The 25,883-nt window shown below is 44.5% G+C and overlaps 1 protein-coding gene across 16 annotated transcripts in view; it reads right to left on the bottom strand.

The window, feature by feature from the left end:
• The window catches only part of PTPRK (protein tyrosine phosphatase receptor type K), a 674,681-nt gene that overhangs the window by 156,397 nt on the left and 492,401 nt on the right, over positions 1 to 25,883 (bottom strand). For 14 of the 16 annotated variants that reach the window (XM_073627239.1, XM_073627238.1, XM_073627234.1 and 11 more), the window contains exon 14: positions 1,238 to 1,376. In XM_073627239.1, the coding sequence (XP_073483340.1) occupies positions 1,238 to 1,376 (139 nt within the window). The remainder of the gene's footprint in view (positions 1 to 1,237; positions 1,377 to 25,883) is intronic. The other 2 variants (XM_073627229.1, XM_073627244.1) reach the window with 1 other exon arrangement.

The raw sequence follows: 25,883 nt of genomic DNA on the forward strand, positions 1-25,883 counted from the left end.
CCCAACAGAAATAATAAACCAGAAGGTTGTTTGAGAAGGGACAAAAGAAACCAGAAAGCCCTCCACTGAATATATGTGTAGTACAGCAGAGCGTTCATTTATCAAGAGGTATTCCCACTACTCATTGTATCACATATCCCAAAACCACCACTGAACTTGAGTTGAAGCAAACAAATACATTTTAAGCTAGGTCTCCAGTGATAACTGGGCATACCAATTAATTTTTTTTGTGTAGAATACCCATTTCAATGGAGGAAAAAGTAGAGACTGCATTATTAATGCAACAGACAACCAGCAAACAGATAAAATAGTATTTTGTGCACATACTGCATCCAAAATAGATAGCTATGTAAAGAATGATGATGCAGTATGCAGGTATATGTGTGCTGGGGTGCTATTCAGAATGAATGGCAAAACACAAACTTTATACTACATGGTGTGGTGCACAAGCTATTGTCCTTCATATTGCGTGCACAAATTCCAGGAAAAGGTAAGAAGGGAGTCTGAAAGAAAACAAGGATGTCCCACTCATCTGCCAAGCTCTTGCAAACTTTAAAACTTGAACTATTATTATTTAGTTCACCTTCAAGAATATGGCTGACGTGATTGTTATCAGGTGCAGTGGAGAAACCCAAAATGTTTTACAGCTTGGAATTTACATCTATGAAATTAGCCAGGAACAGGACACAATACTTTGCTGCTGCATCCAGATGAAAACTAAAAGGCTACATTTATTATCTGCTCCCTACAAGGCTATGCCCTCCTTGCATAAAAGGTGTCAAGCTCTGCACACTTAATCCAACTCTACCCACCAAACAATCTGCCATACCCTACTACAAGGCAAATTGAAACCCAACCCACAAACACTAAGATGTTTTGCAGCTAGCGTGACCAAACTTGCCAACTGTTTTGTAATATGGATGCACATCTAATAGCAGAGAATTTGGGTTATTTAGAATAACCTAATATTGATACAATTTTGTATAAGACCCCTTAACTTTCATCTACAGTATATGCTAGAAAATATAAATCTTAAGAACACCTGTTTCCACATAATTGCAAAGCTTTTAAAAACATACAGCTTACATAATAAAAAAAAAATTAGTTATATCAAATATGTACATAACATCAAACAAACTGGTTAAAAATGCTCACAGACAATAGGATTTTACCATTATTTTGCAGTTTCTGAATGTGACAAATAGGACAACTGAGCAGTTTCATTTTGAGTCCTTACCTTTTTTTGACAATTAAAACGACAACTAGAAGCAGTAGAATGAATACTAAAATTCCTGCACTAATGCCAGCTATTTTCACCACACGATCTGTTTGCTTGGCAGGATCAGGAATAACCTCTGGTTCTTCAACCGCAGCTGCTAAAAATGGGAATAAAATACACACCATTATAAAGAGGAACAAAGCTGATTTGTAAATATGAAAGAAAAAAAAATCATATTTTGTTCCAACTAGTGATCAAATGCATCAATGTAACTCAGCAACATGAACACTTCTGTTATCCCTGACTCTGGTTCACCAGAAGCTGCAGGTGTGGCTTGGATATTGTAACTAGGAAAAAGTTTAGCAACCCAAAGAAATCAATCCAGTTCCATTTCTAAGATGACACAAAATTCTGATTGGATATATTGGGGTGCTGTCTCATTACTTGTACTGTTATAAGCCAAAATTGTAACTTATTCTCAGGAAACAAGAAGTCGACGTGTAGCAAATAGGGTGCTTGTAAATGCATATTGTAGAGAAACCAACCAACTCAGTAAAAAAAAAAAAAGGAACACAAAAGACCTATAATGAAATGTTAGCCTCATTTAATCACACTTGCTAAATTATTAATCTCCATTCATTTCCAAATGACCAGAATGATGGTTTTTCACATGTGACCTTTGGCTTCCTCGTTGCTCTTTAGTTATAAATCGCAAGATAATATGCTATCTGAAAGCTAGACGCTCTACACAAATGTACATTTCTGAGCCAGGAAACACATGAGGAATTTATAACATGTGATGTGATATTTTCTAAGCACATCCTGCAGGTCAAGGATTATGTGCTGCAGCAATACTAACCCTTGCATTATGTGCTGTGCAGCTGCACAACAAGTTTCTCATTCATAAAGACATTTGCTTAGTGAGCCTACAGCTGAAAAAACTTATAGCAAGAAAATGAAAATGCCCTGTAAAAGTATTTAATTGGACATGCAAACGTCCAGTATTACCCAAGGAGGTTCTAATTAGAAAAAAGCAAACAAAACTGGTTAGGGTCTGACAAGAATTAGGAAAATTCGCTGTGCATCCCATCTATTGCTCCAGACATTTTCACTGCAGTATGAAAATAATCTCTTTGATATTCAACATAAAGCTATTTAAGTTAGAAATCCATGCTTTACTGAATTATGTCAAAAGAAACAAATGCAGAAAAGATACCGGTAAAAGAAAACATTCCAGAGAGAAAGTTGGAAACTGCAACTAACTACTGTATTGTATATACTTGTGAAACTCTAGTTGTCTGGTTGTCATTCTGACCTTGTACCTTCAATCTATTGAGTCTCAGTACTGGCACACATATGCAGGTAAGGACGTATGATTTTGCTCAAACGGTTTGGATTCCTGAATAGTAGTCAGGCAGCTAGCACTGGTTACCAATGGCAGCTCCCATGTTTCACCATAAACATTGTATCTACAGCAATAATTTGAAGGTAATCATTCACAGGTAACTCAGAATCCATGACCTGCAAAGACTTTTAAAGGATCGCCTTATGAACAATTTCCATATCGCAGTTGTTTACCAATTCATGGGTGCTTGCAATTTTACAGTTTGACATATTTAGTATCTATTTACTCTATGCAATGCTATCTTTTATATTTAAAAAAAATATGGGTATTATATTGTATTGGTGCTCATTAAAAGTCATTTGGGGTATGTCTTCCTGAAAATATGCATTTGAAAAACAGTTGCACATAGATCTTGCGACATAAAAAATTGCAACTGCCACTAATTTATTCAACAGGGCCTCTGCTTTCTGAATTTATATAATTTATTGATGTATGTTTAAAGTGATTTTTTTTAGCAAAAAAATCCAAACACCAAAAGCCCTACTAATGACCTTCTTACTACATTATATATATGAATAAGCCTAAGCATCTTTAGAGCAGGTTCACACTACCTGCAAAGAAATATGTTCAGCTTTTCTCTGCAGGTAGTGATCACAAAGGGTGGGGAGGAGCTTTGCAATGCAAAGTTTTTACAATGCAAGGCACGGTTTTCCCTTTTTATTCTTCCAAACTTTAATGTGATATTCCATTCATTACTATGCACAGTTGCTCAGTTGAGCCGAGCAACCATACATAAAAACACAAGTTGGCACAGAGATCTGCAGAGTGGTGCAGAAAAAAAAAAAACATATTTTCCACTCCACCTCCGTCCCGCATCTAAGAGCTGCAGAGAAGAGCGGGGGGGGGGGGGGGGTACAAAGAAAACCATTGTTGTGTCCTTGCAGAGAGATGCATAAAAATGCAGCTTTCCGCTAAAGTGTAAATCTGTCCAAAAGAAAAAAAAAAAACACTGGTCAAAAGTTGCCAAGTAAGGCCTGAAAAACTCCAGACTCACTCCTACAAAAAATGTTTCATTGAGGGGGCGTGTCCGGCCAGCGGAGAAGATGGCCGCATAACTCGGAGCTCCGGCAGCCTCACGCTCTGACTGACATTCAGCGACCACGGGGAGAGGTCTCCTACGGCTCCACACACTGCAGCGCCTGTCACCCGCAGGAGTGATGACTAAATGGCGGAAGACAAATAGGCAGCCGCAGCGCCTCACAGACTTCTATCCTGCAGTACCTCAGGGAGGTGGGCAAAATGGCGCCGGCCCTAGCTCCACAGGAACGGCCCGATCCCCACACGGCCATCAAGCCGCAGGACGGCATATTACCACCCAGCCCGAGGAGCTGGAAGAACGCTCTCCTCCTTCTACTCCCTCCACTCGCAGCCCAGTGAAATCTAAACAGCGCAGGGAGGAAGATGAGTTCTCCCCTGCACTGCAGAGCATTCCTCCCCAGGTATCTCTGCAGAACGTGCACCCAGGAATGTCAATTGAAATGTTCCCAGCCACAGAACAATCCATTTCTGAGAACACCATGAAAAACATGCTTCTCTCCCTCAGAAGCACTCTGTTTAATGATTTTTCAGACATGTTTGCATCCTTAAATGAGACTGTCCAAACACATGCTGTCAAAATCCGACACCTAGAAACTAAAATGGCAGATCTGTACTCTGCACATAATGACCTCGTTGATGCCTATGCGGATCAAGAATCTGAGTTGGAATGCCTCCAATATAAGATGGCGGACCTCGAAGATCGCTCACAGAGCAACAACATCAAATTTAGGGGAATACCCGAATCCATTCCGACAAATGAATTAACGAATTATGTGCAACGCCTCATGAAGGCCCTCATTCCATCTCTGAGCGATATTGAGCTTTGCGTGGACAGAGCGCACCGTATACCTAAACCTAAATTTCTACCTGACACTGCACCCAGAGACACCCTAGCACGTATACACTACTACCACATCAAAGAACGTGTCATGGCGGCAGCCAAGCGGAGCCCTGCAGTGCCAGAGGAATTCAGTGGAATATCCCTATATGCGGACATATCGCAACAGACAGCGCTGAACAGAAAGAAGCTTGCCCCGCTCACTAAAATCCTACGCAATAACAGTATAATTTATCGATGGGGCTTCCCTACAAAGCTTCTGGTCACCTGGAACAGCAAAACCTACCCCATATACAGTGTGGATAAAGGCATCCAGCTCTTCAAACAGTGGCAATTACTCCCTGCAGATGCGCAACCCCCTGCCTTGCCTATCCCAGAACAACCACAATCAGAATGGCCCTGATTTGAATCTTCTGTTTACCACTTGACCTCTCCCCGCCAGCATGACCTATGTATTAGCGTGAGGCTGGGTGCTAAATCACCTGGTTTACTTTTCTTTCTTTTTGTAGTTCGTTGGCTCAGTGCACAGCACTGGCAGTATGATTTCCCCCCCCACGACACCACAGCAGCTCCGGCTGCCCATTGTGCCTGCGTTTTGACAGGCATTTTTTATGTATGTTGTATTTGTTTCTCCTTTGTTTGACCCCTCTTTCTTTAGTTTCTACCGTCCAGCCAGTCACCATCTACATCGCTATGTCTACCAGAACTCAATCTGGACTATCGCATTTATTTCCCCTGCTGCTCGTCGCAACAAAAGACCCTTCAATCAACCCACCAACTGACTCTACACAAATTGTCAATCCTCGGTGGCCGAAATCTCCACATACCAGGTACTCTTTCCCTGTCTCTCCTCTCTGCAATGTTTCTTTCTGCAATGATTCCTTAGTAAGTACACATTCTTCAATATGCCTCTAAAATTCATGTCACTGAACTCTAAGGGCCTCAACAGCCCCTTTAAACGTGCAGCGCTAATGAAAGAAGCACACTCTCTCAAAGCTGACATAATCTTTGCTCAGGAAACCCATTTCGCTGCCCACAAGTGCCCTCGAGTGTCCTTTCGTCATTTCCCTCATTTGTACATGGCCAATGGCCCAAAAAAGGCTTGTGGAGTCTTTATTGCTGTCAAGGATTCTGTGGCTTTTCGTCATATCCGCACTATCCAGGATCCCCAAGGTCGGTACATCATCCTCATCTGCGAGCTTAATCAAGTAGTGTTTACTCTAGTTAACCTATACGCTCCGAGTGTTCAACAGAGAAAATTCCTCACTCCTCTATTCACCAAGGCTATGGAAGTGACGCAGGGTATCCTTATTATTGGCGGAGACTTTAATACTATCCTGAACCCCACCTTGGACTCCACCACCCTCGCTAGAAGACCTGGCCACTCAATTGTCACCCCTTACTTCATAAATACGAGCTGTATGATACCTGGCGCTGCTTCTATGGATCGGAGAAAGATTTAACTTTTTTGTCTGCAGCTCACTCTTCCTACTCCCGCATTGACTTTTTCTTTACTGATAAAAGGTCTCTACAAAATGTTATGCGTGCAGACATTGGTACGATCTCTTGGTCAGATCACGCTAGAGTTTGATGACACATTTCGCAACTCCCCTCCTCCAATATGGAGACTAAACACCTCCCTATTGGAGGATAAGGAACTGTACCAACAGATCGTACAAGAACACCATGACTTTTTTTAGGTATAATGACACCCCTGATATAAATAGATTTACACTGTGGAATACTTATAAGGTCTACATGAGGGGAGTACTGATCAAAATGGCTTCATTTGTCAAAAAAAAGAGAAGGAGGCAGATCGAAGACGTGCTGAATTCAATAACCCTAAAAGAACGTGAGAATAAGTTGAACCCAAATCCCCGTCTCACACAAGATATCTTGCAAGACAGGCAAAAATTAAGGTCCATGCTCCTTTACAAATATGAAGCCCATCTCAAATACCTTAAATCCAATTACTATGGCCTCCATAACAAAGCAGGATCCTGGCTGGCCAAAAAAGTAAAAGCAAAACAGAACAAAAAATTACTTCTATCGTTCACCCTCAATCTAAGAATAGTTTACCTAACCCAAAGGATGTAGCCAACGCCTTTGCGGATTATTATCAGTCCCTATATGACCTCCGTAATGATGACTCTACTCCCCAACCCTCTCCTGTACTCATTAATAACTTTCTAAACAAAATCAAACTACCTAACCTTGATGGTGATCAACTCCAGTCCATCTCTCAACCTTTTACTACCCAAGAGATTTGCTCACTTATCACAAAATTACCCAATCACAAATCCCCAGGTGACGATGGCTTTTCGAATGAATACTATAAATTTCTTTCCTCTGAAACTGCTCCTTATCTACAATCCGTATTCGACCTTGCCTCCTCCTCTGGTACTTTCCCACCTGAAATGTTAAGAGCCGTGATTGTGACTATCCCTAAAACCAACAAAGACCCCACCTCCCCTGAAAATTACAGGCCTATATCTCTTCTAAACGCTGATGTTAAAATATTTGCCAAACTTGTAGCAATCAGATTACAAAAAATCTTACCATTTCTTATCCATCCTGACCAGGTGGGCTTCGTTCCGGGTCACCAGGACCCTGATGGGACTAGACGTCTCAATAATTTAATCTCCCATGCTGTTCCCTCTCGGACGCCTTCTCTGCTCCTCTCCTTGGATGTGGAGAAGGCGTTCGACAGGATCCACTGGGGATATCTCAAGACAGTGCTTGATACTTTCGGGATTACGGGATGGATACAGACAGCCATTCTATCTCTGTATTCCACTCCATCGGCCACTGTACTCACCTCAGGACTTACCTCCAAACCGATCCGAATATCTAACGGAACTAGGCAAGGATGTCCCCTATCGCCCATTATTTTTACGCTCCTTATGGAACCATTGGCGGAAAGTTTCCGATCTCATCCCAACATTACAGGCGTCACTATTGGCGATACTGAACATAAAATTAGTCTATTTGCGGATGATGTCCTGCTCATGCTCTCTAACCCCAAAACATCACTACATGAGACACAGAAATTGCTGGAAGAATTTAGTGCCATATCCTACTATAAATTAAACGCCACAAAGTCCCAAATTTTAGGTTTTAATGTTCCACCCTCCATGCAAATTTACCTAACTAATAGATTCCCTTTTGAGTGGTCCCCCCACTTTTTGACATTCTTAAGAATTCAATTAACTGCACACACCTCACAGCTATATGAACATAACTTTAAGCCCTTCTTGGAATCACTGCCTCGACAACTATCCCTTCTGAGGACTCAGGAACTTTCAACGGCCGGAAGAATAGCGACCTTAAAAATGCTGCTCTTACCAAAACTCCTTTATCTCTTTCGCACCTTAATAATCCCCTTACCACAAACTTTCCTTTCCGCCACCCAAAAGCTCTTCACTCAATTTATTTGGAACCACAAACCCCCAAGATGCTCCCTCAATATTATGTTAAGGCATAGAAAGAATGGTGGAATGGGAGTACCCAATATTATGGCGTATTATAAAGCATGCGTATTAGATCAACTTAGACACTGGTGGAACCCCCCTAAACATAAAACGTGGGCATTTATGGAATCCAACGCGCTTCCACATAAAAATTACCAATCGACTCTTATCGCTAGTAGAATGGGAGCTCCACTACCCATCTCTAATATCCCAACTGTACAAATCTCCATCAAATTATGGTCAGAAATCCCCCTCTTATCTTCACCCAAGGGATCACTTTTTAAAATCCCTACCCCACTCTCAGTGCTCCAAAACTTTATACCCTGCATTGACCTTAAACTCTGAAAAAATAAAGGCCTTCTTCTTTTGAGAGACCTATACCAGGATGCATCTCTCCACACATATGAAACCCTATCTACCTGCTTTGACCTTCCGCCGCCCGCGCAATTTACCTATTTACAAGTACGCTCCTTCCTCCATAAACATCCTCTACCTCTACACTTAGAAATTCCAGTCTCCATGTATACTTTCTTCCTTGAACCAACATCCCCTCTAAGGGGTATTTCCCTGTTTTATAATATCTACAACACTCAAGATCCCTTCTCAAAGACCACTACCACGCTAAAATGGGAAGAGGCTTTGGGAAAAACCTTCACAGATACCTATTGGGTGAAAGCTCTATCTACCACTTATACCTCATCCAAGTGCATTAACCATTGGGAACATTACCAAAAGGTAATACATTCTTGGTACCTTACCCCGTACAAACTTTCCAAATTCTACCCATCTCAATTGGCCTTGTGCTGGAGAAAATGTGGAGAATCTGGAACTCTATGCCATATATTATGGTCTTGTATATCACTACGGTCATTCTGGAACAAGATTTTCTCCATAATGTCTGATATTTGTAGCCAACCCATTGTACCTCATCCAGAACTAGCCATCTTGCACCTGAACATTCACAAATTTCTTCCCAAGTTCAGAGTAGTAATCATACAATTTTTATTAGCAGCAAAAATAACTATTACAAGGAAGTGGAATACCATTGATCCACCTAATCCTAGTGATGCCATCCTTACCCTCAACCGCCAATGCGAGATGGAGAAATTACTGGCAATCACAAACCTCAGTCTCACAGTATTTAGTGATAAATGGGAACCCTGGTTATCAAACCCTAAATGCAGTGTCAAAATTTGAAAGTCCTTATGTTATGGTGACTGGCTCGCCCTATCCCTAACCCCCTCCCCCCTTTTTTATTCCCCTTTCCTTTTTCATCTTGGCAAGCTTATCTTGCCTAATCATATCAACATTTAAGTCATTTATCCTCTGTACAGGAAAACTGATGCCTCCCATTACAGATTACACCAGTATGTGGATTGCGTACCAACCAATGTATCTAACTACCATGTTTCCAGTCTTGATCCTGTACCACCTCAAGTTACTTCAATATCGTTGTGACACTGATCGTAGTTGACTGTACTTCCACTCTTACCTGGACACAGTTTGTTCCCAGATGGGGTTCCCAGGATAGGTGGCAGTGCTTCAACTGTAAGATCAGTATTATTGTTACCTCCACAGTTCAAGTTTATGTTACTTTATTTAGCATGGTATACTGTGTGTGATCTTTTCACAAAAGATGTACTGTACAGAGTGTATCACATTTGTATTTGTTTGTACCCTTCTCTATAAAAACTCAATAAAAACTATTGAAATAAAAAATGTTTCATTGTTCCGTATTCCTAATCTATTTTAGAAATAGCTGGCTATAGAAAGTTTTACAATGTGAAGATATACAATATCTCACAATAGCGAGTACACCCCTCACATTTTTGTAGATATCTTTATATATCTTTTCATGTGACAAATCTGAAGAAATGACACTTTGCTACAATGTAAAGTAGTGAGTGTACAGCTTGTATAACAGTGTAAATTTGCTGTACCCTCAAAATAACTTAATACACAGCCATTAATGTCTAAACCGCTGACAACAAAAGTGAGTACAACCCTAAGTGAAAATGTCCAAATTGTGCCCAATTAGCCATTTTCCCTCCCCAGTGTCATGAGACTTGTTAGTGTTACAAGGTCTCAGATGTGAATGGGGAGCAGGTGTATTAAATTTGGTGTTATCCCTCTCACGCTCTTGCTGGTCACTAATGTCTAAACTGCTGGCAACAAAAGTAAGAACACCCTCAGTGAAAATGTCCAAATTGGGCCCAAAGTGTCAATACCAGCACTGCTTTAACCGTCTTGGGCATGGTTTTCACCAGAGCTTCACAGGTTGCCACTGGAGTCCTCTTCCACTCCTCCAGGATGACATCACAGAGCTGGTGGATGTTAGAGACCTTGCGCTCCTCCACCTTCCGTTTGAGGATGCCCCATAGATGCTCAATAGGGTTTAGGTCTGGAGACATGCTTGGACAGTCCATCATCTTTACCCTCAGCTTCTTTAGCAAGGTAGTGGTCATCTTGGAGGTGTTTTTGGGGTAATTATGTTGGAATACTGCCCTGCGGCCCAGTCACGAAAGGGAGGGGATAATACCCTGTTCAGTATGTCACAGTACATATTGGCATTAATGGTTCCCTCAATGAACTGTAGCTCCCCAGTGCCGACAGCACTTATGCAGCCCCAGACCATGACACTCCCACCACTATGCTTGACGGTAGGCAAGACACACTTGTCTTTGTACTCCTCACCTGCTTGCCGCCACACATGCTTGACACCATCTGAACCAAATACGTTTATCCTGGTCTCATCTAGGGTTTGGCCCGATACAGATACTAGTATCGGGACAGATACTGAGCATTTGCGTGAGTACTTGTACTCGCACAAATGCTCCCGATGCCAGATACGATACCTGGGAAAGATAAATAAAGCGACCCGGTGCAACTAGAAGTCAGCGGGCGGAGCATCGAAAGCGACGCTCCGTGTCGACGTCAGCGGTAGGACATCCTAACGCCCATCTTGATACACCCTGCACTCGGCCGCAGTAAGCAAGCAGCGGACATCTTGTTACACCCAGCCCATATAGTTCGGGTTGGGTGTAACAAGATTGCCGCTGCTGCTTTTATGCGGCCGAGTGCAAGGAGTACCAAGATGGGTCGTCACAGGCAGCCTTTCCTCATGGCATTTCAGTGCCTGCCCATCAGTGCCACCTATCATTTTTCCACGCCCATAAGTGCCAGCCACCTGTCAGTGCCCATCAGTGCTGCATATCAGTGCCACCTAATACTATCAGTGCTCATCAATGCTACTTAATCAGTGCCATCTATCAGTGCTGCATATCAGTTCCACCTAATCTGTATTGTGCTTTGAAAAGTGTCACATGACAAAAAAAAAAAAAAAAAAAAAGTATCAGTAATCGGTATCGGCGAGTACTTGAAAAAAAATGGTATCAGGACAACCCTAGTCTCAACAGACCACAGAACATGGTTCCAGTAATCCATGTCCTTAGTTGGCTTGTCTTCAGCAAACTGCAGACTTTCTTGTGCATCATCTTTAGACGAGGCTTCTTTCTGGGATGACAGCCATGCAGACCAATTTGATGCCGGGTGTGGCACATGGTGTGAGGACTAACAGGCTGACCCCCACCCCTTCAACCTTTTTAAGCAATGCTGGCAGCACTCATATGTCTATTTCCCAAATACAATCTCTGGATAAGACACTGAGCATGTGCACTCAACTCCTTTGGTCGATCATGGCGAGGCCTGTTCTGAGTGGAATCCGTCCTGTTAAACTATTGTATGGTCTTGGCCACCATGCTGCAGCTCAGTTTCAGGGTCTTGGCAAACTTCTTATAGCCTAGGCCAGTGATGTTTTGGAACTACATTTCCCATGATGCTCATGCACTCTGCAGTGTAGTGGAGCATCATGGGAAATGTAGTTCCAAAACATCTGGGGTGCCAAGGTTCGCCACCACTGGCCTAGGCCATCTTTTTGTAGAGCAACAATTCTTTTTCAGATCCTCAGAGAATTCTTTGCCATGAGGTGCCATGTTGAACTTCCAGTGACCAGTATATGAGAGAGTGAGAGGGATGATACCAAACTTAGCACTCCTGCTCCCCATTCCCACCTGAGATCTTGTAACACCAACAAGTCACATGACACCGGGGAGGGAAAATGGTTAATTGGGCCCAATTTGGACATTTTCACTTAGGGGTGTACTCACTTTGTTGCCAGTGGTTTAGACATTAATGGCTGTGTGTTGAGTTATTTTGAGGGGACAGCAAACTTACACTGTTATACAAGCTGTACACTCACGACTTTACATTGTAGCAAAGTGTCATTTTTTCAGTGTTGTCACATAAAAAGATATAATAAAATATTTACAAAATTGTGACGGGTGTACTCACTTTTGTGAGATACTGTATGTGCTGAACCCTATTATATAAACTATGCACTCTTAAAGCCCCAATATCCACAAAATAACAATATGCAAACTCCCCTATAACCTGTCCATTGTAACGAGGAATATGTTTAGCTTTAGGTTACATCTTTATTAACCGCTTCCCGACCAACTGCCGCAGTTATACTGCGGCAGGTTGGCTCCCCTGCGCGACCCGTCGTAGCTATACATCGGCTCGCGTGGTCGGGACAGCAGGCATACATGTGCGCCCGCTGCACAGTGGGGGTGCCGATGCTCGTGGTCGACGGTCGCGATGAATGTCGGCCACGGGTGATCTTGAGCAGGAGAGATAGAACAGGGATGAGTGTGTGTGAACACACACTTCCCTGTACTGTTTCTGACAGGAATGACAGATCGTGTGTTCCTATTAGCTAGGAACAACGATCCGTCACTACCTTCAGTCAGTCCCACCCCCTTCAGTTAGAATCACCTCCCAGGGAACACAGTTAACCCCTCAAGCGTCCCCTAGTGTTAACCCCTTCACTGCCAGTGACATTTTTACAGTAATCAATGCAATTTTATAGCACTGATCGCTGTATTAATGGCAATGGACCCAAAAATCGGAGTTACTTACCGGTAATGTCCTTTTCCAGGAGTCTTTCAGGACAGCACCATAGAGAGACCTTGGCTCCTCCCCTCTTGAGGAAACACCACCTTCAATTTCAAAATTTAATCCTCACCGTCCCCCCGGCCCCTAAGTTCTTCAAGAGAACCTCCGGCCAGCTGGAGAGACACAAGAACATGTCATAATAATCTCCATCTTACCTGATGTTCTCCTGCAATGAGTTCTTCAGAAATGTCCAAAAATGTGGGTGGGTATCAGTGCTTTCCTGAAAGACTGCTGGAAAAGGACGTTACCGGTAAGTAGCTCCGATTTTCCCATTTCCGTCTTTCAGGACAGCACCATAGAGAGGATAAGCGAGCACCTTACTTTAGGGTGAGACTACTGCCTGCAGAACTTTACGACCAAAAGCCTGGTCTTTTGCTGACAGTACATTCAATCTGTAGTGCCTCACGAACGTGTCAAATCTGGACCACGTTGCTGCCCTACAGATCTGCTCCGGAGACGCACCAGCCCACTCTGCCTGAGAAGTCGCCATTGCCCTGGTGGAATGTGCCTTAATACCTTTCGGGGGGCTCTAAACCACTGACTATGTAAGCCTGGATAATGGCTAACCTTAACCATCTGGCTATTGTGCGCGTAGAGGCTCTGTATCCTTTCTTAGTTCCTGAAAATAATACAAAAAAAGGACTCAGACTTTCTAAATGGTTTTGTACCTTCCAAGTACTGAAGGACGCACCTTCTAACGTCCAATTTATGAAAAATATGTTCCTGTTCCCTCACAGGATTCAAACAGAAGGTAGGCAAAATAATTTCCTGGCCTCTATGAAAACTCGAGGCCACCTTTGGCAAAAAGGCTGGATCGGTTCTAAAAATCACACGGTCCGGAAACACCTGGAAAAAAGGTGCCCTAATAGAAAGGGCTTCGAGTTCACTCACTCTCCTTGCCGTAGTGAGCGCCACGAAAAACACAGTTTTGAGGGTGATCAATTTTAACATACAAGTCTCTAACGGCTCAAAAGGTTCCACCGTAAAGGCCTATAAAACTAAAGAAAGATCCCACATTGGGAAGGGGGAGACTAACTGGTCTCTGCCTGCTTAAGGCTTTAAAAAACCTGACTATCCACGGGTCTATTGCTAGCTGTTTTTCCAAAAAAATGCTCAGAGCGGATACCTGTCCTTTTAGGGTGCTAAGGGCTAACCCCTTTTCCGCCCCAGAAATTCTAATACCGCTATGGGACTGCATACAAAGGAACTTTCTGTGCACCAGCTATTGAAACATTTCCACGTCTTCAGGTAGATAACCTGCGTTGATCTCTTTCTGCAATTTAGGAGGGTTTCCACTAAACGATCTGAGAAACCCTTGCACTGCAGCAATTCCTCTTCAGTAGCCAAGCTGCGAGGTTCCACTTCTCCACCTGAGGACAACAGGCTGGCCCCTGAGAAAGGAGATTCTCCTGGACTGGCAGAAACCAGGGAGGTTCCGCTGCTAGACTCCTTAGGATGGAAAACTATGGCCTCCTGGGCCAATGTGGCGCTGGAATCAGTACAGGGGGGGGGGGGCATAACACCTGGCGAAAGACCAGCTCTAAGCCAACGCGTCCATTCGAAGTGCCCCGTCCCATCTGTTCAGGGAGAAGAAAAGACGCGTCTTTCTGTTTTCTCTCGAAGTGAAGAGGTCTACACAAGGCCTTCCCCACTTTCGAGATATTGCCTCGAAAACCTCCTGGTTCAAAACCCAGTCGCTTTCTCTCAGCAACCTCCTGCTGAGGAAATCCGCCACCTGATTTTGTTCCCCCCTTCAAATGCACTGTTGAAAGGGACAGGACATTTGCTTCGGCCCACCTGAGAATGATTTCTGCGAGGACCCACAGGGATCTGCTTTTGGTACCCCCCCTGCCTGTTTATATAGGCTACTGCTGAGGAGTTGTCCGATCGGACTCTCACATGCTGCCCATGGAGTTCCCCCTGAAAGGCTCTGAGTGCCAAGGCTATAGCTCTCAGCTCCCTCCAGTTCGAGGACCTTTTTGCGTCCTTTTTTGGCCAGACGCCCTGAACCATACAGGAATCTAGATGCGCGCCCCAACCTGTACCACTCACATCGGTCGTGACACTTTTGGACACTGGTAGGACCCAATCCAGACCCTGTGAAAGATTGGCCCCCTTTCTCCACCACCAGAGGGACCTCTTGATTTGACTTGGCACCGTTATTAGGGAGTCCAAAGACCCCTGACTGCAGTCCCAGACCCTCAGGATGAACAGTTGTAAAGGGCGAAAATGTAACCCTGCCCACTAAACTGCTGGAAGCGATGATGTCAGTAAGCCCAAAGCTGACATAGCTCTTCTTACAGATATCTGATGACTGCCCTGGAGTAACAACATTGCCCTGTCCACCATCTGGATTTTTTCCAAGGGAAGGAAGACTTTCTGCTTTGTTGAATCCAACACGTAACCCAGAAAGATCACCCTTTGTGACGGTATCAAGTTGGATTTCTCCAGGTTCAAGAGCCACCCTAGATTCTCCAGGATGTCTCTTGTTAACTGTAGATCCCGCGACAACTGTTCCGGGGAAGAGGCAAACAGGAGCAGATCGTCTAAGTATGCGACTACTGAGATGCCTCTGAGCCGCAGAAAAGCTAAGACCTCCACCATGACCTTGGTGAAGATGCGGGGGGAAGAGGATAGCCTGAAGGGAAGGGCCCTGAACTGCAAGTGAAATGTCCCTTCTTTGGTATTCACCGCCAGCCTGAGAAACTTCTGGTACCCTTCTACGATGGGAATGTGCAGATAGGCATCCTTCAAGTCTACCGATGCCATGAAGCAGTTCGGGGGAAGGAGCGCTTTCACCGAGTAGATAGAGACCATTCGGAACCTCTTGTAGGTGAGCGAGACATTCAGAGGCTTCAGGTTCAGGATGAGCCTGAACTTCCCCGATGGTTTGCGGACCACAAAGATGTGTGAATAAAAGCCTCTGCCTGTCTCGCCTTCTGGGACTCGTACTACCACCTCTTGTTCCTCCAACTCCTGCAGAGAGGAAAGAAGAGCCGATGACCTTTCTGCGCATTTTGGCGCAATAAATTGGTGGGAGGTGATCATCTGTTGGACTGTTCAGGAGGGCGAAAAATAGCCCCCCACGCCCTTTGCCCTTTTGTCCCCAACCCTTTTTCTGTTCAGTTTTTGGGGGGTCAAACTTCTTCCGGGGGCGAGACTTTCTTTTAGTCTCTGCAAATTTCCTTTTAAAAGCAAAAGTCTTTTTTCTGTCGGCCGTCCGATCCAAGACGGCCTATAGACCAGGTCCAAACAGCAAGTCCCCTGTGAGAGGGATTCCGCAAAGTTTAACTTTAGATGCAGTATCTCCCTGCCACGTCTTAAGCCATAAAGCTCTCCTTGCTGAATTGGATAATGCTGCAGATCTTGCGGACATACGCAGCAATTCTGCCGAGGCGTCCGCAAGATAAGCCACCCCCTTAAGGAGCATAGGGAAAGACGACAGGATTGTTTCCTTAGATGTCTCTGCCTCTATGTGCGCTTTAATCTGCGTCAACCAATATTCCATGTTCCGTGCCACCACTGTGGACACCATGGCAGGCTTGAGGTTACCCAGGGAGGAATCCCAGGATTTTTTCAAGAGGGAATCTATCCTCTTGTCCATGGGATCTGGGAGTGCCCCCATGTCCTCAAAAGCCAGGTCAGTATGCCTGGAGACCTGTGAAAAGGCCGCGTCTAGTTTGGAAGATTTATTCCATACCAGCGCCTCCTTTTCTGCAAAGGGAAACCTTCGTTTAAGAGTTCTTGAAAAGAAAGGTTTCCTTTCCGGGTCCTGACACTCTTTTTTGATGGCATCAACCAAGACCTCATGGACGGGCAACACCTTCTTCTTATGCTCTCCCAGGCCCCTATACATCTGGTCATGGAGTGATAACTTCTTCCTTTCCTCCTGGATTCCTAAAGTGGTATGGATAGCTCCTAAAAGCTCCTCCACTTCTTCCAGCGAAAGTTTGTAGCGAGAGGCCTTTGTGGATTCCCCATCCACCTCCTCTCCCTCCGACTCCCCTCGGAAATCTGAAGAAACGCTGTCAGGCTCCTCCTCAACCTCCTCTCTGGCGCCTCCTGGATTTTCTCCACTCCCAGAGGGAGCATCCATTAAGCTTGGAGCAATACTCTGTTGTGCTGGCGGAGAAATGACCTGGGGCTGTGGCAACTGGAAACTAGAAAAAAGTGTCTTAAAAGTTTGCACAGTGCTAGAAAGCTCCTTGACGGACGCTGCTAGATCCGAACATTGTTCCACTGACTGTTCCATCACTAACCCCTCTATACACTCCTTACAGAGTGGCTTGGACCAAGACTCCCCCATCGTGGCTCTGCATGAAGGGCTTTTTTTCTTGGCATTATGGGGCAACTTGCTTTTTTCCGTAGACTTGCTCTGAAAAATTTAATTAAAAAAAAAAAAAATAAAAAATTAAGAGAATTTATGCACCAGCACTTCCCACAGAGGGCCACCAGGGGTGCTTTTCCCCAGGACCAACCACCACCAGGGTCCCAGTTACAACCCTTCCCCCCCCACCACCAGAGGAAACAAACACCTGTGGAGCTTACAGGAAGGAGGTAAGGGAACACCACCCCAGGGTTCCCCTTACCTTTGAGTGGCTGGTGCAGGAATCTCTGGGAGCAGTTCGAGAAGCCGCCGCTTCCGACAATTTCCCTCTGAGGATCGTGTGGTCTCCTAACCTCCGTGTGCTGTCCCCACAGCAGAAATGAGGCAGCACCAGCCAATCGCGCGGTCCGCCTTCAACCCCCGCGACCGGAACCGGAAGTCGCAGGTTAGACGGAAGCACTGACCCCCGCCGGAACTGACGTCGCCGTCCGACCCAGCGCTTAGAGCTCCCACGCTGGCTGCATAGAGCAGGGCGGTCTACCTGTACCTCCGCCCAATGCCACCCCTGGGCAGAAGAAAGCGGACCCCTCCAGCTTTACTCTTCGCCAAGAGAAGCTGGAGGAGCGCGATGTGCAGTCGATAAAGATACCCAGCTCACTAGCCTCTCAGACTGCAGGGTCGAGGGGGGGGGAGAGAGAGAGAGAGAGAGAGAGAGAGAAAGAGAGCCTGGTCCCCCCCTCTGCTCGGAATATAATCGGCCTCAGCCTCCCAAGCCGTTTTAGCCTTTGGCCCCTAGCGGTGTCTCCCCACCGGAGGAAACACCAGAACTGAGGGGCCGGGGGACGGTGAGGATTAAATCTTGAAATTGAAGGCGGTGTTTCCTCAAGAGGGGAGGAGCCAAGGTCTCTCTATGGTGCTGTCCTGAAAGACGGAAAAGGGAAAATGTGTCCATTTTGCGCAATTGTCAGTTAAAGCAACGCAGTGCCGAATCGCAAAGAGTGCTCTGGTCAGGAAGGGGGTAAATTCTTCCGGGGCTGAAGTGGTTAAAAAAAAATCCACAAAAACTTTAATCACAATACTGACATGTGTGATCTATTATCCAGATTGGTTTAGACGGCTAATCACAAAAGTAATACCATTTATCTCTTTTGACAACAGATAAAACATCAGCCCCCAAACACCTGCCATGCACCATGCAGAGGGAACCATGTTTTTCCACAGACGCAACTTATTTATTATTTATTTTTCCAGGCAGGCATTGGATTTTATCAGTTACTGTTGTCCATCTGTGCAATGAATAGATTGTCTAAGAAGACTGGGCTAACTGCCGTTTACATAAATGATTTTGGTAGCCTTAGGCTCTTTAACAACAGGAAATGTAAGCTTACCATAAATGGTGTATCAGATTTTTGTTGCAAATGAAAGTGAATTTACAACTCTTAGCTGTAACCACATGAAGGAAATCTCCCTTACAACTTCTGGCAGGAATTGCAATATAAATTTTAACTTGTAATGCTGTGGTGAAGATCAGATATGAGGACTTTTCCTTGACAGAATTATGGTGCTTCACTGTAAACAAATACATACTTCAAACAGCAATATCAAATAAAAATATACACAGTAACCAAGTGAAGGGTATACAACAAAAACAGGATTCTTTTACACCTTTTTCCTTCATACAGGCAACTGGGACCCACTAGCAACCCTACCAAAATAGAAGAATTTCAAAAACATTTAAGATCATTGTATGGGTCCAAGTCCAGATTTAAAAGAGAAGTATGTTTTTTTTTTTTTTTTTTTTTTTTGATTCATACTTACCTAGGTGGATGAAGCGTCAAACCGATGCTGCAGATGACCCCCGCCATCTCTGCACTGAGAAGCGAGCCACCAAACATCGCCGATGTCTCAGTTTTCACAGATCCCCAAGAGGTGAGCTGCTGACTGTCAGTTATCGTCTCTCCTCTCTGCTTCTCCACGCTCACTGGAGCGCTGAGCTGTGGATGCCATCTCAGCGGCTTGCTGAGAGGCTGAGACTGCCATCAATCAAGGCAGCTGGCGGATCCAGACTTGGGAAGTCGGGATGACTCGACTGATGGGAAGACGTCAGCGGACTTCAGACCGCTCTCCGCTGAAAACCGGTCACAGGAGTGCAAAACTAATTGCACTCCTGTGACCCTTAGGAGAATACCAGCCTAAAAAGCTAAGGCTGGACTTAACCAATCATGGCTGGACAAGTTCTTGTCAAAAATCCACCTACCCCCACTTCTTCAATCTCTTATTGTCTCTCTTGAAGACCCAATCCAGGGTCTGAAATGTAAACCTCAATAAAACTTAAAAAATATAAACATACAGGACCAGATGGTTTTACAGCTATTACAAGGTATTTAATTACATTTTAGCACCTCCTCTTGTGCGTATTTTTAACCCTGCCCTGAAAGAGGGTAAATTAAGCCCAGACACCTTAACAGCAGAAATATGCATGCTACCTAAACTGAATTCCGACCACTCATCCTGGACCACCTTTAAGCCAATCCTCTTTTTAATTTGGATCTTAAACTCTTGGCCAAGATATTGGCAATCAGGTTAATGATGGAATCCTTGATCTGATAGGAAAAGATCAAGATGGTTTTATGACTAAATGCCAAGCCATTGAAAACATTAGAGATGCGATTCATCTGATTTAACTAGTGCGATCGATGAGCCAATTAGCCTTCCTTCTCTCTAGACATTTGGACGGCTTTTGATAAGCTACAGCAATTTTCTCAACTCCAGTCCTTGAGGCACCTGAACAGGTCATTTTTTAAGCCTCTCCATTATTTTGCACAGGTGATTTGATCCGTTTCACTGCCTTACTAATTACCACAGCCATTTCATCTGAGGGAAATCCTGAAAACATGATCTGTTGGGGACTACAGTATCGTGGGTGTACTTGACCTCTCTCTTGTTAAATCCTTGGGTATATGCCCCTCCCCATCCAATCATGGGCTGCAGCACTACACAATAATACTAGAGACTATTTAATATAATAAATTCCGGAGACCTTTTTTCCCCATCCTGAAAGACACAACGCAAGGATGTCCACTCTTCTCATTGCTATTTGCCTTGGCAATGAAGTCGCTGCCTCTATGTTAGAACTAGTCCCAATATACAGGGGGTGGAGGTGGCCAGCTACCAGCACAAAATTTGCCTCTTCTCAGATGATGTTCTGCTATTTTTAACTAATAATTTGATTATAATAAATAATAATAATGAAAATAGTAATAAATAATCATTTTCTGCTCAAACTAATTGGTATTCTGAAGAAATGTTCTGCCTTTTTCAGGGCTTAGCATTAATGAGTCTAAATCTAAGGGTTTAAACCTTAAACTTTCATCAGACTTTGCCTCAAGCTCTGATACACTACCCTCTATGAGGCAAATTAGGGTTCCCTTCTTCGCTAAATTAATATGATCTTAAGAGTCATGGTAAAGCATTAAATCTTGATCTTATCATAGCCTTGTAGTTGATGCATTACCGAAACTTCTGGGCTATTTAGTGATCCCTGGACTTGGCGGACACGAAACTAAGGGCGTCTTCGCGATTCACTCATGACCTGCCTGTGGTCAATGGGTAGATTGCGTTCGACAAGTTGCTGACCCTAGTTTACACCCTCCCCACTTACCTTTATGAGATTTGCCTGCTCTTGTAATTCAATTTGTGTTATAAGTAGAGGAGAACTTGTACCAAGTAGTCGTATACTACATTTACTCGATTTTAGGGTTATGCAATACCTATTTGGATAACTTCTTCTTTTGTACCCAGTTATTTATTACTCACACGTGAACTTGATGTCATTACATTATTTGAATAACTGCATAAAGGTTACACTGGAACTGACACTAGAAATTAATATTTATTACTTCATTTTTCTTCCTTTTTTTTTTTTTTTTACTTTTTTAGCAATATACTTGTCTTATAGACATTTATTCTTTTTTCCCTTCAACTTGTATTCAGGATTATATAGGGAGTTGATCTGGTTTCCTTTTTCCTCTTTGTTGAATCATTTATTTTAACATGTATCCTGATTTTGTTCTCATGATTTATATCTTTCATCTGTTTTAAAAAAAATACAATAAAAATTGTAAAAAAACACCCCACAGGATATAAAAAGAAAAAGCCCTGTCTAAATGAGCTTACAATCTAATAGATTTTTATCGAAATTATTTCTCCCTAACAGCTAGTATAAAAACCATATCGATCATATAAAAATCTGTCCCAAAGAAACATTTAATATGGTCATGGAATCATGAAAACTTAACAGGTGCTGACTTTAAAGGGATATGGAAGGTGTAAGCCTTTAAAATTAACGTATTCTATTTGTGCCCAGTTGGTCTGTTAAAAATGTAAAGTATGTGTCTGTTTTTTTTTGTTTTTTTAAATTCCCCTTTGTGCTCTTTTTTTTTTTTGTTCTGCTGTTATCAGTGACATTGTTCTGAGGACTATGGAAGCCCACCCATCTATGCTATGGACAGGAGGAAAGAGGGAGTTGAAAAGCATTCCAGTCTCTGTTGACCTGATAAAGTAGGGTGAGTATCCCCTACTATGGGGTTGATTTACTAAAGGGAAATCCACTCTGCACTACAAGTGCACTTGTAAGTTCAGTCGCTGTAGATCTGAGGTTAAGCTCTGAAATTAGGGGAATTTTATCATCCAATAATGTGCAAGCAAAAATGCATCTTTTTTAAATTTTCCTTGCATGTCCCCCTCAGATCTACAGCAACTGCACTTGAAAGTGCACTTGTAGTGCAAAGTGGATTTGCCTTTCGTAAATAACCCCCTATGCTACTAAAGTAATGGTTACAAATGGGGTTAGCGCTACTGTACACCAGGTCCTGCTCTGCCATCTTCCTTTTTGACATCTCTGGAAACCAGGAAGAGAAATCCAAGCCAGATTCACCCTCCTCCTGCCCCTGTGCTTCATTGGATAAGTGACATGCATACCCTAGAAGGCTTCAGGAGTGGAGGAGTCATTCTTGCCTAGGATTATAGGGCTAAAAAGTGTAATGAAAGTCAGCTTTAAATATACAATTAAAATGGTTTTAGAATACAGTATTTGAAAAGTGCAAAAAAAAAAGGCTGATTTCTTTCTCGTACATCACGGGACACAGAGCCTCAGTAATTACTGATGGGTTATAAGGTATCACTAGGTGATTGGACACTGGTCACACCCTAGACAGGAAGTTCAACCCCCTATATAACCCCTCCCCTTCCTGGGGATACCTCAGTTTTTCCGCCAGTGTCTTAGGTGTTGGTCATGAATAAGATGTGCTGTGCTGAGATCCAAAGGAATATCCTATACTGGGGCAAGCCATGCAGCCGGGTCCATTCAAAGTGTCTTTTCCAGGCTGAATTGGATGGTACCCAGGCCTCGTGTCCGAAGAAACAAGGTTTTACCTGTAATGCTTCTCTTTTTAGAGAGCTGGACCCCTGGATCCAGTATTTGTTTTTTTCAGCCATATCCCTGGCGGGGTGCTTTACGGGGCCAGAACTGTGGATCCCCCTATACATAGGGGGCCCCAGTCTCTGAAGGTTTTTCTCTAAACAGAGCCCACCGTGAGAGGTGAAGATTGGGTCTGTTACAACAGAACCCTGCAGCTGGATAAGGTAAGGGAAGACTCCTTAAGAATTTTTCCAGTTCGTATAAGGTTTCTCCTCTAAGTAAATGTATGCTATGTCTATAGTCGCCACCGGGGCTGTCAGGAGCACATACCTTTTCATGCTTGATCTGTCTTGTCTCTGTGTCCACGCTGTACGCTCCTCCAAGCCATGCTCCAGGTAGGATGTGGGAAGGGGTTTTTTTTCCCCACAGGGATTCTCCCCCCATGGCATAGGTAAAGGCACAGGGAAGTGGTAGTATGCCGCACCGCACGCCGGCGCCATTACAGCGGCTTCCCATCCACCGGCCTTCCTCTCTCCTCCGCCCCGGCCCCCCCCCCTTAATGCTAGTTCCGAGGAACTAGAGCCTCGGCTCGCGTGGGAAACAGTCTTTTTTTAAAAAAAGACGAGGGGAGGCGGGAGGGGGGGGGGTTGTAGCGTTAACGCAACGTCGGCGTGGTGAAACACTCACATTGCAGGCTGCATACAGGCTATAAGGTGCACTCTTTTCAGATGCACACGGCCTATGGAGGGACACAGAGCAGACGGGCGCATGTGAGGTGGCAGACACAGGCATTCCCAGGCAAACATTTACTTGAGCACCAGACTGAGACTTGGTAGCAGCGGCAGTTGCTGAACTACATTGCCCAGCAGTCAGTGCATTCTGGTAGTGCCTCTGTTTTTTGTGTTTTGCACTAGGGGCAAAAGAGGTATATATACCCTGAAAAATAGGGGCTCTAAGGGACTCCCTCAGGCTCTGAGGACCCCCCTTCTGCAGCACCTTCCCCCCCCAAAGGACCGGGGGAAGCTGGCCAGGGTGAGCCGTTGGGGTCAGGGGCTGCAGCTGCTTCTGGCACTTCAGCCCCTGTATACATTACACAGGAGGTTCTTTCCTCAACCATTAATGGATTAGAGAAAAGACTGGTGGCCTTAATCGCATCTTCACTCTGTGAAAGAAAATGCACTAGGTCCCAGTCTGCCACCCAGGACCCTCAAACAGAGGAACTCTAGGGAAAAAGGAGAGGAATCCCTCTCAGAGGATCGGGATGAGACTTATGATTCCTCTTCTGAGGAATCAAGTGGAGAAGGGCCCAATTCAGCTTCTCAGGATGAGAAGGTGTTAGTGCAAGGTTACCCGTATCTGAGTCAGTTAAAGAACCCTCCTTTGGTTTGGGTTCACTGAAGCCTCCTCAAACTACACATGCTTTTCTGTTTATGGTTACTGAAAAAGCTTATCTATTCTGAGTGGGATCACCCAGATAAACTTTTTTCCGCCTAAAAAAGTTTGCAACACTTTATCCTATGGAGGAAAAATTTACTAAGATGGGGTATATACTGGCAGTTGACACCGCCATTCCTCCGTAAATAAGTCTGGCTTGTCTTGTCGACAACGCTCAGATACCTAGGGATCCAACTGATAAGAAATTGGAATTCCTGTTGAAGTTTTTTCTTCTTGGCAGGTTCAGTGATAGCTCAACCTGCAGTGGCAGCAATCAGTCTGTCAATACTTGAGAGACCATGTTAAACAGGTCCTCAAAGTTTTACCTGAACAGCAAGCCCGGGGGTTTGCCAACCTACCAGCGGCTTTGTGTTTGCTGTTGATGCAATCAGAGATCCTATCATCCAAACCTTTCGCCTTGCGCTTGGTATGGGTTGGGTTGGTTGGTATGCGTAAAATCTTTTGGTTGAAAAATTTCAGCCGAATCACCATGTAAGAAGCTTCAGGCTAGGTTCCTCCTTCATGGTGCAAGGCTGTTCGGAGAGGATTTGGTATACGTCCCTCTTTTAAACAGGCTCTGTCCTCAGTGCCAGGAGCATCAGCCTCCAGGCAGTCGCGAAGGCTTCCTCCGTCAGGCTCAAGAAATAAATCGCAGAGTTGACCCAGGGACAAAAGAAGTCCTGTGAGAGGAAGCCTACTAGACAAGACGCTAATGCCTCTTTATGAAGGAGTGCCCCCGCTCGCTCGGGTGGGGGGAAGACTGCTACAGTTCTCAAGGCTCTGGTAGGAGGATTTCTTTTTCCAGTTGCCTGGACAGTGGCAACAATAAATGCCAGTCTCTGGAACAGTCGACTGTCCAAGGGAGATGGTCCAAGACAGAGAGGACCTTACCCATCAACATTCTAGAGATCCGTGCGGCGTATCTAGCCCTAAAGGCCTGGACACTCAGGTTACAGGGTTGCCCTGTCAGGAACCAGTCTGACAATGCCACAACAGTGGCTTATATCAATCACCAGGGATGCACCAGGAGTCGTGCAGCCAAGGAGAAGTAAACCAGATCTTAATCTGGGCAGAAGCATGTGCCGTGCATAACAGTAATCTTCATTCTGGGAGTAGAGAACTGGCAGGCAGACTACTTGAGTCACCGGCAGTTATTCCCAGGGGAATGGTCTCTTCACCCCGACGTCTTCTTGGCCATATGCCAAAAGGTGGGGGGTTCCGGATGTAGACCTCTTTGCATCCAGGTTCAACAACAAGATGGATAACTTTGTGTCAAGAACAAGGGATCCTCTTGTATGCGGGACAGATGCGTTGGTGACTCCATGGCATCAATTCTCCCTGATTTATACATTTCCTCCTATTCTGCTACTGCCACGACTTTTTCGCAGAATCAGGCAGGAAAGGAAGTCGTTACTTCTGGTGGCCCAGAAGAGCATGGTATGCAGAAATATTAAAGATGGCAGTGGGTCCCCCGTGGACCCTACCGTCACGTCCAGACCTGCTATCCCTAGGTGCAGTTTTCCATCCTGCCTTACAAACGCTAAATTTGAGGGTCTGGCTATTGAAACCCACGTTCTGAAGAGTCGTGGGCTTTGAGGTCCTGTGATTTGTACCTTAATCAATGCAAGAAAGCCAGCTTTGAGAATGATTTATCATAAGAGTCTGGAAAGCTTAGGTCTCCTGGTGTGTATCCAGGGGTTGGCATCCCAGAAAATATGTC

The sequence above is a fragment of the Aquarana catesbeiana genome, linkage group LG04 (assembly GCF_042186555.1).
Source record: "Aquarana catesbeiana isolate 2022-GZ linkage group LG04, ASM4218655v1, whole genome shotgun sequence".
Taxonomy (NCBI): Eukaryota; Metazoa; Chordata; class Amphibia; order Anura; family Ranidae; genus Aquarana; species Aquarana catesbeiana.